Below are 13,693 nucleotides of genomic sequence, written 5' to 3' on the forward strand. Positions count from 1 at the left end.
TTAATAAGCTTACTTTTTTAAAGTTAACTCCGCTTGATTATTCTGAGTAGGTCATACTTAAATAGCTAACTTTTTTTAAGTGAGCACTACTTATTTTCAATTATTGACCACATATACTGATTTTCTGGTTCTGTTTACAAACTGACTTTAAACTGAAAGTTACTCTACAAGTCACATTCAAATCTATGTAAGATTTCTATTAAAAAGAGTGAGATGAGAAAAACTTAAGAGGCATCACATCATTTATATTTCTTGTAAAACAACTGACAAAATAAAAGATTACATCAAAGCTTTAAAGAACAGCGTTACAAAGTTAACAAGTCAACAACAAATCGTTTATTTCAACAAATCATTTTTTAAGGTGAGTAAGGATATTCTAAATTGAAAGCATGTCAGGCCAAACAACAACATAAATGCCTCAGAAAACCTCTGCACCCAATTCAAAGATGTTCTCGCAGCTGAAGGGGTCGGGACCCGATGTAAGGAGAGCAACAGGAGCATCATCAAAATCTGGCTCCTCTTCCTCCTGCAAAACACCATCAATACAATTACCAGGAGAGTTTCAATGGAAACACGTACAAAAAACCTGACAGAAATGAACAAAAATGCAAATATATTCTGGAATTATTTTCATTATGTAAAATACCTGAAGACACAATCAGATTTTGTTATATTTATGGATATTAACAGGGCTTACATTGCAGGTATTGAACACCAAAACCAGTCCGTGATGCCTTCTGCCTGTACACAAAAATATCTCCTTTGGTTGACTCTTCTTATATGTCTACATCAAATCGGTTTGTTGTTTATATGCAACACGAATGCTGTCAGGGCAAAAAGAATATTGTAGGTCTTAACTGAAGTTCTCGACCATTATTGTTAGCTTGCTGCTAACACTTTTATTCATCAGATCCATTAAAACACATAGAAGCTAGCTAGCTGCTAAAAAGTTACATATAACATTAGCATGCTGATATGAATTATATGGGGTTTCTGTAGAACATGAGTTGATTTCAACATAAACAATTGATTGTTGTTTACTTTGCACATGAACATACTTGGGGGGAAATAACCCACTAACTAGCTCTTTAGCTTCCTAGCCGCCAGCGCCAACAGTCGCGCAACTGAACTTGCTACTTGACAGCCAAAACGTGATTACTCAATAATAATTACAAAGAGGGAAATTCGCCACTTCTTATCGCAATTTCACTTGCTCCCGCAATTTTGTCGCAACAAACACCTAAAAAACACTGTTTACTTACCAGATAAGGACGCTTAGCAGCGACAGGATTACTAAAATATCTCCTTTGGTGGGGTGACCAGACGTCCTCTTTTACCCGGACATGCGGCCGGCAGTGATTGCAAAATCGTCCGGGATTTTGTCTCGTCGGATATTTGTGTTTCTCTGGGTCCTTCACAAACTAGTTTTTACGCCCTTACAAGTTTAGGAAAGGGTATCTCCCTTACGTTCCACCTTCTAGCACAAGCTCTGACTGTAGCGAGAACTGTCATTGGTCGACTGGCCTCTCAGTGTTGCCAGATGCACGATAATTATCCTCCAAAGACGATCATTTTGAGCATTTAATACGATACTTCACCATTTCCAATCTGGCAACACTGAGCACCGTGCCGTTTCCACTAGTTCCATTGTTTACAACAGCACATGACATCTGCATGTGGAAAAGATGTCAAAATTCCGTCGCGGGGGGAGGGAGCGGGGTCATCTGTATGCTACTACACACTACCACGCCCCTCCCCGCGACGAAGTGTCCTCTTTTTCACAAACTCACACCCTACGAAGTTGGTCGACTCCTCTTCTACAGGAGGAACATGCTTATAGAAGTCTAACTGATACTATACAATTATTAAGTCTGCTGTCTCCGTCTCTCATCACAAGATCTCTGATTCTGTTCTGAACTAGTCCTGCAACGACGTTGATGACGTCAGACGTCACGTTTGAATGAAACTAAAAAATATGAGTTATCAGGCAATGTTTACTCAAACAAATACATTCCAATACAATTAAAACGTCTTCATCTGCTCAGAAAACTAACACATTTAAAGTTGTGTCAACTAAATACCAGGTTTTAAGTACTGAATACATAATGTTAATAAGTTAGTAGAACTGTTTGGGTTTACAGTGTAGCTATCGATAGTTAACTTGGCTACTTACTGACAAGCTTGCTTGCTAGCACATGTTTGGTCGAAAACATGAATGTGGACATTATAGGGTCAACTGGAAATGTTGTCGGTTATATGTCATTATATGTATAATGTTGGTATAACTATCTAAGTTACTTAAGATTTTAGATGTTAATTACCCTATACATAGTTCTAAGAAAGATGCTATCGCTAGTTATCACATCGATATTGATAGCTATTTAAAATCTCCTTCAAATCTAGCTCATATTAGCGGCCAGACAGCAAAAAAAAATCGCGATAGTGCCCTTAAAAACTTTCTTAACGTTTGACATCTGAATCGGCCAGTTACCTACCTAGTGATAACTACGTTAGTTATACTTATTGCTATCAGTTACTTATTAGGTCTACTTAGTAATCAATAGCAAGCTATTTGAAAAGTATTAAACGGTATCTACATTACACTACATTATGCTAAACTTGTGTTTACATTTTTATTCAGTTAATTATTGTACACTAAACAATATAGACCTAATGTTTCCCTGTAAGTAGGCTATAATAAATATACATTTTTTTTTACAGGATGAAAAGAACCGGTGGACTGAATAACAATGCAGTAGTCGATTTTCCAACAACAGTATAAAAAAAAACCTACCTAAGGTGCAATATGAACAGTACACATAGTCCTATCCTTGGAGTTCACAGAAAATCTGAACCAGTCTCTCAGAGAGACATTCCACAGAAACTCACCCTGTCCCCCGGTAAAACATCTACACATGGATCTTCTGGAGCATATCTCTGTGCCAGAGAAAACAGTGCAGGGGATAGTGATAAGTCAACTAATACTAATTTCCAGAGGGTAGAGGAGCTGGAGAAGTTAATAAGCAGATTGAACAATGCCATGCTGACACTTGAAGAAGAAAACTTGAAATTGCATAAGAGGTTAATAGGCAAACCTGAAATGAGTGCCCAGGCAACACCAGATTATCACAGTTCAGATAGCAGTTTCACAAACAACGGGGGATTTTCCGCAGAGAAAACTGACAAAGATAGTTCACATACAAGTCTGTTGCAAGAAGACAAATACACTCAATTGAAAATAGAGAATAACAGCATGAAAAAGAAGCTTAAAGAAGCAGAGAAGAGCTGCAAACAGTGTGGTCGTGACTTTCAGAAGCTGCTGCAGATGTACGAGGATCTCAAAGCCCAGAGTCAAATCCTTGAGCAAGACAACAAGCAACTGGTAAATGACAAAAATGCTCTTGAAGAGAAACTGGATGGCCATGTGGGTAAGGAGCCAAAGGATGTGTCCGAGACTGTGGCCCGCCTGAAGGAGGAAAACCGGCTGCTGAAAGAGGAGTTGGGGCAGAGCACCGAGAGGAGTGCCCAGGTAGAGGAGAGTGCCAGGAGGCTGAGAGAGGAGCAAGCCATCTTGGAGGACTGCCTGCAGACGGTGCAGAAGGAGAATGACCTGCTCCAGATGGAGGTCAGAGCGCTGCACCAGGACTACATAAGCCTCAGTGATAGTATCAGTCTCCAGCTCAGAGACCGAGTCCCTGGAGAGGACAGAGCCCCAAAACCGCGCAGATCTGGTAGTCCTACCCCTAATCACGCCCCTGTTTTCACACAGCGCAACAGCAACAGCACTGAACTAAAAGAAAACACCCTTGGAGCTGGCATGTCCATTGGGTCTGTATTAGAAAAGGCCCCTGCCATTAGACGAAGCAGCAGTAGTGATAACATTACCCTCCAGCTTAAAGACAGGGTGTCTGGAGCACGTAGGTCTACTGGCTCTACACCCGACAAGGCCCCTGCTGACTGCAAGAGAATCAGCAAGGAGGAAAATAAACCCTTCACCAAGGGAAACCCAACTCAGACTGTCAAAAATGGCCATATAGGTGGGATATGTTTGCAAATCTAGACCACAGTAGAGTGGCAAAACATCAGCCATAACATCATTTTTTTAGTAGCTGGAAAGAATTTGTCCTCATCATAAATTTGTATATAATTCTAATAAATACAAAGTTTAGGTATTTTATTGAGTTACATTAACAGTGTTAGGCTAAAGAATAACTAAACTCCTATGAATGATGAGACTCAATCAGCAAATTAAAATGAGACTCGCACTCAGGACCGCCCACTCCATGACCTAAAGTCCCAAATCGGCATCTGTTCAAGGTTCAGGATGATTTTTTTTTTTTTTTTTAAGTAGATGGTGTGTTGAGATTTTTCAACCCATACATTTTTTATAAAAATGGTAATTTTCTCAATATTAACACCAACATTGATGTGTTTTATCACAGTACAGTCATATAATTTAGTTGACAGCTCAAAAAACACATTTATGTGTGCAAAAAAATGACTAAGCTCTCTGTTATTTGTTGAGTATGTGATGATGTGTGCTTTCTCCCACAGATGAAGAGACCATAGAGAGGATAAGGATCCGATTTGAGGAAGATGAGCTGAAGAGAGGACAGAGACTCAATAGTAGCAGTAACATTGTGCCAGAGAAGCCTGTTTCTTCTCCTCTTGTTTATATTTAGTCAGGTGTCAAGCCTTCTCCCCCTGACACCTGTCTGTAGGATATAGGAATTTAGAGAAGTTATAAGAGAAGACATTGTATTCATTAGTGTCACTCAGAATTATTTTTCATAAGTTCAATGCCTTTTTTTTGTTAAAGGAGATTTGTAAATGCTCAATCTACACCACAATTAAATATGTTCTCTTTGTAATTTTCTAAGCAAGAAGACCTTCTCTTAGTCATAGTATTGTAACAGGAAATAAACCGAAATGTATGAACAAGATGGTTTGCTTCTTTATTTGATTGGCTATTGCCTTTCTCTTCACTGGCTACACTTGAGGAAACGTGGGCGGAGACTTGAAGGTAAAGCCACGTTGATTTCCGGTTGTCAAATATGGCGGCCTCCTGATGTTTACAGTCTGAGCCCGGTGTCTGAAATGATCAACATTGAAGAACGATAGTGGCGCTTAATAATGGTACCGAGCTTCTGAACATATTATGATGCGTATATTGCATTGGATTACAGGAGCCGGTTTTGAAATAAAAAGCATAAATACGATTATATGCTAGCCAGCATGGTACACTGTTTTCAGTAATGGTAGCTCACAAACCTAGCTTGCGTTAGTTTGCATCTCTTAAATGACAGGTTACATTGACAAACCCAAATAATCTGTATGTGCAACGCTGATTTTCCCTCCCCAGGCTCCGTCCGACAGCACTGTCATCTTCCGTGTACGCGGATCATTGGAGTTTTCTTGTTGGTTGGAGAGTTCGAACGGTACCTTCCTTTTCTCTGACCAGTTGTTTTCTTACCACTAGATGTTAGGCATACTCTTAACTAGTCATACTGTGAATAATGTTGACTACACATGAATTGATCATTATGATTCCCATCTATTCCCTTCAGTCTTACAATCACAGAGATCGATTTCAAAGACGTTCAATGACTTGCGTTCCAAAGTGAGAGAGGAGTCATTAGTTTTCAATATATGCAACAGTCCAGTATTCCTTTGGCCGAATCAAGACTGCCAGGCCACAGTAGGAAATGTTTCAGCGAGTACACCATGTGGAGACCTTCAGAAACATATAGAGTGAGTATCACAGTGACTATTTTCGATAGGTCATATTAAATATTTAACATATTAAAATCTAGTTAACAGACCTTGTGTTTTTTACCTTTCGCCTTTCTAATATGCTTTCAATATAGAGTGGAGGACTGGAATGGAGGGGGCAGGAAGAAAAGGAAAGACAAGAAAAATGTGTTGGTGAGATCTTACAGACAACATGTAATGAATGTTAAGTGGATGCATTTAATGAGAGAAAGCTTTACGCGTTGCTTTTATATCCTCTCATATCCCTTCATCTCTGACAACCCATAGACGGTCATTCATTTAACCTTGATGACTGAGGTGACGGTACCGGCTGAGGAGAACCTCCCTGCTCCTTACCTGTCCACAGAGAAGAAGCGGCACGCTTTGAATATGGTCCTCCCTGTGGACTGTGTGATTTCCACTGCTGCTGATGAGAGCATTGGAATGTGAGTCCTCTTCATCCTCATGTAACCTAGCCCCTGTCAGCATTTGCTTTTTGCTTTCCGTCTCTGTCTTCACTTATCATGTGTAGTATTTCCTGATGGGTATGAAATATGTCCTTACCCCTGCAGTGTTTGTGAACATCTCATTGGGGCCCTGTGTTGTCAGTTGTCTGACATGGAGAAAATCGTCTCGCAGCACATGAAGGGGACAGCCATGCCTGTTCCTCAACTCTTCCACTTCATGTTACCCAAACCTAACGGACTGGTCAGCGTGGTCTATCCTGCTAATATTTCCGACAGCCAACTGGAGTCATATAGAAAGGCAACGTATACATTTTTCTTTCAGTCCTAGAAGTGTTTATATATGAAGTATGCAGTATATATGCACATGATATTACTCAACAGAAATAGCATTTGAAAGAAAGAGGAACATGTTAAAAGCATGTTTAAAAAATTGCTTGCTGTAACTTTGAAAAAAAAAGAAATGTGATATGTAAGCAAGGTACATAATGTGATGGATTTAGGTGGATATTCACATACATCAGCAGTTTACTGTCGCCATCTAGTGGTAAAATTACATTAAAGCTGCACAAAAAGTGTGCAGCAGAGAGATATTTGTCTCAAAATGTCTTTATTTGTATTTAGGAGCTACACAAGAAGTACGAGCTGGCTGAAGATAGACCATACTTCAGACGTGCAAATGCCTTTCAGTTTCCCGACCAGCCTTACAAAGATGGCTACCTCCGCAATCCTCACGAATACCTTAATCACCCAAACTTGGAGGGAGCTAATGTAAGTCAATTTCATTAGGCATCAAGATAATTAGAGAGTCCATTGTAAATATACTTGTGTGTTTCATATAATTACAGTCTGTGTTTAATATGAGTAGACTGTAGTAGCTGGCCTAAGTGAGAATGTTGCAATAGATGTGGCATAGCAGTTTGTTTTTATCCCTATCTTTCAAGCCACACATTTTGTTTCTGTCTTGCATGTCCAAATTCAAGAGTACTTTATTTGTAAGGTAAAAATATCAGAGAAATACACACACATACATACATGTGTGTATAAAGAAAAACAACCCACACATCTCTCTCTCCTCCTTCAGCTGTATTTGGTGCAGGGTCTGTATAGCTACCACCACTACATGCAGGACCGCATTGATGATAACGGTTGGGGTTGCGCCTACCGCTCGCTGCAGACCATCTGCTCTTGGTTCCAGCAGCAGGGGTACACTGAGCGTGCAGTGCCCACCCACAAGGAGATCCAGCAGGTAGGTGCACTTGGGTCGATAGGCAGGGCATACTTGCACGCTTGTTTCACTGGTACTCTCTCATCAACATAACTGTGGTGATAACATGTAGATCCCCCCCCTCCCTACACACACACACACACAGACACGCACGCACCCGGATACACACTGTTACAAAGGACTGATGGTTTAGACTGTGCACGTGAACAGCCCTTTAGCTGCTGCTGGGTCATTCCGTTAGTGCATGCACCCCTTATGGCTGCACTTGTACAGCCAATCAGAGTGCAATCTGGGGATGCTTGCGCTGACGGTACCCAGTGGCGGGAATAGCAGATCAGTGGATTGACGAGACAGAAGTATGGTGTTGAGATTTCAGTTTAAAGATTAGAGTGAGAGAGTGTTGGAATCGTGTGCGTTCAGATACCTGTAAGTATTTATAATGCTCATTGGTTATGTTTAGTTTATACTGTTATCAGTCTGTGTTTGTTAGACAGGGCATTGATGTTTTAAATGCGTTGTATGATCGCGGGTGCATATTTAATTGATGCCGGTGTCGCGGTTACATTATAAACATGGACATAATCTTTGTTAGTTAACTAGTGACATGTTTAACAATTACCTGTGCTGTTTAGCAGCTAGAATGTGATAGACTACGTGAGTTATGTAGGAAGTAGTGTCACTTTAGTAATGTGAGAAACTTGGTGTAATATTGCTAGTATTAATGTGAGGTTGTGACTAGCCTTATATTGTGAGATGCCTACTAGCATGGTTATTAAGTATCTCTGTTGTGTTCTGTTTCCTTTGCAGAACCACACACACACACACACACACACACGGTAATATAACACACATACCAAAATACATCTAGGTTGAATTCCATTCCATTCATCTCAACTTTGTAATAAACCTCAAGTTTGGATTGTACATCATCTCAGGCATTTTAATCAGATGCACCACAGTGGCTTCTAAGCATTTCTTACCAGACAACATAGTCTCCACAACACACACAGCAGATCCAGCAGGTACATCAGGTGAAATGACTAGATTACACCTGCACATTCTCCTTGGTCTGCTTGTATTAACTGGGTTCCTGAATACAATTGAGAAGGGAAATATGTCAGTTACCTTCCCGATGTGGCCATGACCTTTTTGTGTCATTGTGTAGCACTGAAACCACTCAAAGCATTTCCTCATTATTATGTGTGATGTATGTTAAGCAAGGGTCACTCTGTGTGTCGTAGGCCCTTGTTGATGCGGGAGACAAGCCTGCTGCCTTTGTGGGCTCGTGTCAGTGGATTGGCTCAATTGAGGTGCAAGTTGTGCTGGATCAGCTGCTGAACGTCACATCCAAGATCATGTTTGTCAGGTAAATATAGTTTCATTGCATTTGAGTGTAGAAATCAATGCTGTTTGTTATTAGTGTCGTTCACAGTCATTTCTGAAGTTTATGAGGTTGGTGAAATTCCTTCACACAGTTTGTTTTTGTCTTTTAAGCCAAGGCTCTGAACTAGCTACAAAAGGACGAGAGCTAGCAAACCATTTTGAAACTGAAGGAACCCCAGTCATGATTGGTGAGTGACCCAATCAACACCCCTGTGCTCTTGTTAACGTATGTGAGAACCTATCCACATCATCCGCATGTTGCTGTTGTCACTCCACAACAGGAGGTGGAGTACTAGCACACACCATCCTTGGTGTTGCATGGAGTGAGAGCTCAGGGCAGATCCGATACCTCATCCTGGACCCACACTACACTGGGGGGGAGGATCTCCAGACCATCACTGAGAAGGTACAGTTCAAATTGAACCAAACCAGGCTAAAAAGTCAGGTGTGATGCCACCAGAATAAAATTAATGAATGAGAGCAAGAGGTTAGTAAATTCATTGGAGATCAAGCTATGAAGGCTATGTAACAAAAGCTGATAAATCTCTGAATTGGAGTCAGTTAGATGGTGGCAGTTAGACTTTCATGCTCAGGCTGTGGTGGAATAGTCTTTTTTGCTTAGGAAGGTTCCTAACTGAGTGAAATGACCCGGAAGTGAAATTAAGTGGTAGCCATGATAAGACCTGTTCGTATTCTCTACATGCTGAAATAACAATGCTTCAATGCTTCCTCTCTTATCTCCTTTAGCATAGGGTACAGATAATGAGGGTAGATAACGCAGTCCCACAATTCCTTGCAACAGCAACAACTAACGGTCAACATGACCCACATCAATAACATCCGCAGTTGCATACATACAGTAATTATGTAGCTTAGTGTAAGTGCAGTCAGATCCTCTTAGTACCGCGATTATGTTTATGTCCTTATGAATTCTCCTTAACATTGTTCCTTGACCTCTTGACGGTTTCCATTGAGGTCAAGGAAAAGTGTTTAGGAAAGTTCATAAGATGTCATTTTTTTTACTATTTGACTACAGCCTCACTGTTTTCCTCATTCCCTTTAAGACAGGAAGTCACTACATCTGAAAGAGACTGATAAGACCTGACTCATAATTGAGCTGAAAGCCACAGTTATGAAAAGGACTTTTCTGAAGGTGCTCAAAACCAGATCTGAAAATACTTTTGTAGGCCAGGCAGGATCACTTGGTAGCCTGGGCTGCATTGCAGGTGTCGTCAGAGGCTAAAAGTCAGGAATTAGCTGCCCGGATGTCAGTCAAAATTTGGGACCGGTGGTGACAAGTTGAGAAGGGAAAGCAGAGAAAGGAGCAGAGAGGTTTATTTTTAAAATCTCTGACAAGTGTTATTTTGCTTAGCAGGTCCTGCATTACTGCTTATTTTGTCAGACAGAGTATTTATGTCATGACAAAATGAGAAACTCTGTATGTGTGAGATTGGAACGTCAGTGATTACGGTGACTGTCAGTCATTTGTCAGTCTCTGCTCACATCTTCCAGAAACTAACCCCAGCTAAAAGAAAGCTGAATTGATATGAATAATGGCAAGAGAACGAGATGGAGACTGAGGGACATAATTATGTGCCAGACTGCATAATTCTAAATCTACTGCATCAGTCAATGCATACACCATACATTTACCAAGTGCTTGTTTTTTTACAGGGCTGGTGTGGATGGAAAGGGCCTGATTTCTGGGACCAGCAGGCATACTACAACCTTTGCCTTCCACAAAGACCGAAGATGATATGAGTGTTGGTGTGAGTGTGTGAGAGAGCTACAGAGAAAGATGGAGACATAGAGTAGGCCGGAGGCCAAGTGTGTGTGTGTGTGTGTGTGTGTGTTCACGGTTGATTACTATATGAATCAACAATGAAAGAAAATGCAAAAGGATGGCATATCATGAAACTGACCATTTAAAAAAAAATGTGTCCTATTTTATTTTACAATACTGTACAGATATTTCCAGGCAGCTTGATTCAGATCAGGTCTGAAGATTTGTCACAGGTGTAACCTAATCGCCTACTGTCAGCATACTCCAAAATGCCAGTATGCAGAAATACAATAAAAAAAGGGTCATCCTTGTTCTCAAAGGAGTTGTTCCAGTGCCATTAAACTTCCACTTCGACATTATTCCTCACTTTGCCTCACCCATTCACCTTCTTCATCGATTTCCACACAGACCCATCTCACAGAACACAGAACCAGTATCCGTACTCTCCTCTGGAAACGAGTCTGCTTATTTTGTAGTGCTGTCCTGAACACTGTGGGTTTGGACTGGGGTGGTAGAAAGTGCGTTAGTAGTCTTTTCTCTTCTGTGGGCGGACCTGGTGATGGTTGACGCTTCCTCATTTTCCTATTTTTCAGTTGCAATACGTATCACCAGTCACGAGACTTCTTCCCATCTTGGGCGTCTGGACTGACACGACCCCTTTTCTGTCCGGCGGCCGTGCAGCTGAGAGTATCGGGCCGTGTTCTACACGTTCTCTCCTCGGGCACATCTATGCAGCCTTTGTGCTGTCGCGTTAGACGCAGCGTGCTCAAGAAGCGACCGCACTCTGTGAAACCGTAATGCCACGCCAAGTCCTCCGCAGTTTTGCCATCGTTATTACAAATCCTGGAGGCAAAAGAAAAATGTATGTGAAGGTAAATATTTCATCAGAAAAAAACAGTCGGTGATTCTATGAGTCTTAGTGATGAAGCGCTTTGGCCAGACCTACTCAAGTTGTGATGCGCTGGCCACAAGAGCGCTGAGACATTCTAGGCTCCCCGCCCGGGCGGCTTTGTGTACAGGCGTCTCTCCAGAAATATCCTTTAACGACCCAGGAGAAAGAAACAAACATGCAATTAATTATTTAATGATGTGATGAGGTTAACCAGGGCCCACATTTACGTTTATTTATTTGTAAAACTTTAAGATTGCTTACAGTTCTGCAAATAACTACGCTATAACTAATTCTAGAATAGCCTAAAGCTTACCTGTTGGTTAGCGTCTGCTCCTGTCTGAAGAAGCCAGAGCAGGCAAAAGGCCTGCCCGCCGCAAGCAGCTAGGTGCGCGGGAGTCTGTCCCCAGTTGTCTCCACAGGAATTCACTGCGTACCCGGCTTCGAATAAGTTGTCAGCGCAGTCCATCTGCAGACACGGGTTACACAGACGACAAATGTCAGTGATGAATTAATTCCGTTTGGTTCATATCGCTCTGATGCAATTCTACGCTCATACAGAACTAGCCTACAAGCTGCAAAACAGACCCACACGCCTACATAAGCATAACAATATTGTAGTCAGCGGGAGTAACCATGCGCCACTGTTTAGTCAATCACTCCCTGGACTTCATGTCCATAGCCTCGTTAATGCAAGCACTAGTCATCTTCCTCCCAATACGATTTTTGGTCAACAGGCGCAATGGAAATGAAAAAAAAAACTTAGACCTTAGATGTATGACCGTAACATATACATTAGGTAAGGTAAGCATTTGGAAAGATTTCCCATAAATGTACCCTCATTTTTTTTTATCTTCTTCCATCATTCATACCTGCGAGTCGGAATCCAGTAGCAGCATGGTGCAATCGAATCACTTTCACACAAACAAGATTGAAAGGGTAGGCCTATTAACGTGTTGTGAAGCTTATTCCTATAGATGGGTCACGCAGAAAAGGTCTTCTCCCTCTCGTCGCTTAATGTAGGTCTGCTAGAAACAGATGCACATGTAGCCTAAATGTCGAGGTTAGACCACGTGACCGGTCCTATTAGCCCAATAGACTGAGCGCAACACGTAACCGGGGCCACGGCTTCCAGTAGAGAGCAGAGCTGTGCAAAAGCTCACGTACGCACTGGCTGAGGCAGGGCCATGTCAATCTTCAATGGGAGGAGGGAGTGTCGATGCTCTACTTTTGGCGCACTTCATCTGGATGTTGATCATAAATCAGATTTAGAAGGGCTTTATTTACACTTACTACAAAAGACATTACAGTCTGTGGATCATTCTACATGTGTTTAGTTGTACTCACTATTAGCGTTTTAGCTCGACATCATTTTTCTGTGGTGAGTTTTTCTTTGTTCTTTCATATGCAATTGGCCTCATATTTTCACGAGAAGTAGAACCTAAATGCATCTTAAAAGGAACGTGTTTTGTTACGTGTTGACCTCGGGCTCGTACATATTATTTCCTCCCTTGCGTCCTGTGTCCTGTAGTTTTTCCATTTGAACTTTGCACTGACCCACAAGTCAGACTTCCAAAAAGGTTCCTGTGCCAACGGGTGGTTGTCAATGGATACTATTTCATTCTTGGTAGTCTGGGTTTTCTCTTCTCACAAGAAATGTTTAACACAGAGTGGAGGCACCACATGGAAACTTTCCCATTTCATTGAAAATCTTAACATGGGATAGGAGTGTTAACTGCCAAACCACACCAACATCCACTGGATTTGTGTCTTGACTACAGAGAACAGGTTATCAGCCCTGTCCTCACTCATTCATATATGCCTGTTTCTTCCTGGTTATTATATGTCACAGCAGCCTTCTTGGCACCAATTCCCGCTTGCTGTTCTCTCAGCATTGTACCCACTGAATGTGCCCATGGCCATTCAGAGGACAAAATGTTCTCAATGCTTACGATTCCTGAAGCTGTGCGTTCCCTATGGCTAAGGCACCTGGCTTGTCGCATATGAAGTAGTCACACTTACACATTGAGATACAAATATCAAGTGTGCGGTCACACATTTATAAAACGAAAATATATAATATAATCATATATAAATGTATTGTAGAACATTCCATTTTCTTTATAGAAATGTGTGGGGGCATGTGAGTAAAAAAGAAACAGGATGATCCGGTCAGAGAGATTTTGTCATGCAAG

At 41.4% G+C, this 13,693-nt stretch overlaps 3 protein-coding genes across 4 annotated transcripts; 2 read left to right on the forward strand and 1 right to left on the reverse strand.

The window, feature by feature from the left end:
• The first annotated feature begins 2,691 nt into the window (after positions 1-2,691).
• Positions 2,692-4,956, forward strand: si:dkey-256e7.8. The gene is made up of 2 exons (XM_042702968.1): positions 2,692-4,037; positions 4,555-4,956. The coding sequence occupies exons 1-2, from the start codon at positions 2,807-2,809 to the stop codon at positions 4,680-4,682; spliced, it is 1,359 nt and encodes a 452-aa protein (XP_042558902.1). The 5' UTR covers positions 2,692-2,806; the 3' UTR covers positions 4,683-4,956.
• Positions 4,957-5,036: 80 nt separating this feature from the next.
• ufsp2 (ufm1-specific peptidase 2) lies at positions 5,037-10,968 on the forward strand. Its single transcript, XM_012835856.3, has 12 exons — positions 5,037-5,136; positions 5,363-5,438; positions 5,568-5,751; positions 5,868-5,925; positions 6,040-6,197; positions 6,324-6,516; positions 6,840-6,986; positions 7,300-7,464; positions 8,685-8,809; positions 8,938-9,014; positions 9,108-9,232; positions 10,501-10,968. Exons 1-12 carry the CDS (start codon positions 5,134-5,136, stop codon positions 10,585-10,587), a joined length of 1,398 nt encoding a protein of 465 aa, XP_012691310.2. The 5' UTR covers positions 5,037-5,133; the 3' UTR covers positions 10,588-10,968.
• ankrd37 (ankyrin repeat domain 37) lies at positions 10,749-12,598 on the reverse strand. 2 transcript variants are annotated; one of them, XM_042702969.1, is made up of 4 exons: positions 12,336-12,598; positions 11,815-11,967; positions 11,556-11,647; positions 10,749-11,452 (listed from the first exon to the last, which is right to left on the reverse strand). In XM_042702969.1, the coding sequence occupies exons 1-4, from the start codon at positions 12,339-12,341 to the stop codon at positions 11,215-11,217; spliced, it is 489 nt and encodes a 162-aa protein (XP_042558903.1). In that variant the 5' UTR covers positions 12,342-12,598; the 3' UTR covers positions 10,749-11,214. The 2 variants fall into 2 exon arrangements, with proteins under 2 accessions (XP_042558903.1, XP_012691309.1); XM_012835855.3 differs by having other exon boundaries at positions 12,371-12,594.
• Positions 12,599-13,693: the final 1,095 nt, after the last annotated feature.

The sequence above is a fragment of the Clupea harengus genome, chromosome 22 (genome assembly GCF_900700415.2).
Source record: "Clupea harengus chromosome 22, Ch_v2.0.2, whole genome shotgun sequence".
In the NCBI taxonomy this organism is placed as follows: domain Eukaryota; kingdom Metazoa; phylum Chordata; class Actinopteri; order Clupeiformes; family Clupeidae; genus Clupea; species Clupea harengus.

What these genes read in the sequence shown, in the direction of transcription:
- si:dkey-256e7.8 (XM_042702968.1), top strand. Translation starts at nt 2,807, where the DNA reads ATGAACAGTACACATAGTCCTATCCTTGGAGTTCACAGAAAATCTGAA. An exon ending in TGTCAAAAATGGCCATATAG is followed by an intron (nt 4,038 to 4,554) that starts GTGGGATATGTT and finishes TTTCTCCCACAG; the next exon opens with ATGAAGAGACCATAGAGAGG.
- ufsp2 (XM_012835856.3), top strand. An exon ending in GACCTTCAGAAACATATAGA is followed by an intron (nt 5,752 to 5,867) that starts GTGAGTATCACA and finishes CTTTCAATATAG; the next exon opens with AGTGGAGGACTGGAATGGAG. An exon ending in GCTGATGAGAGCATTGGAAT is followed by an intron (nt 6,198 to 6,323) that starts GTGAGTCCTCTT and finishes TTACCCCTGCAG; the next exon opens with TGTTTGTGAACATCTCATTG.
- ankrd37 (XM_012835855.3), bottom strand. Translation starts at nt 12,397, where the DNA reads ATGCTGCTACTGGATTCCGACTCGCAG. An exon ending in TACTGGATTCCGACTCGCAG is followed by an intron (nt 11,968 to 12,370) that starts GTATGAATGATG and finishes CCGTGTCTGCAG; the next exon opens with ATGGACTGCGCTGACAACTT. An exon ending in GCCAGCGCATCACAACTTGA is followed by an intron (nt 11,453 to 11,555) that starts GTAGGTCTGGCC and finishes TTTTGCCTCCAG; the next exon opens with GATTTGTAATAACGATGGCA.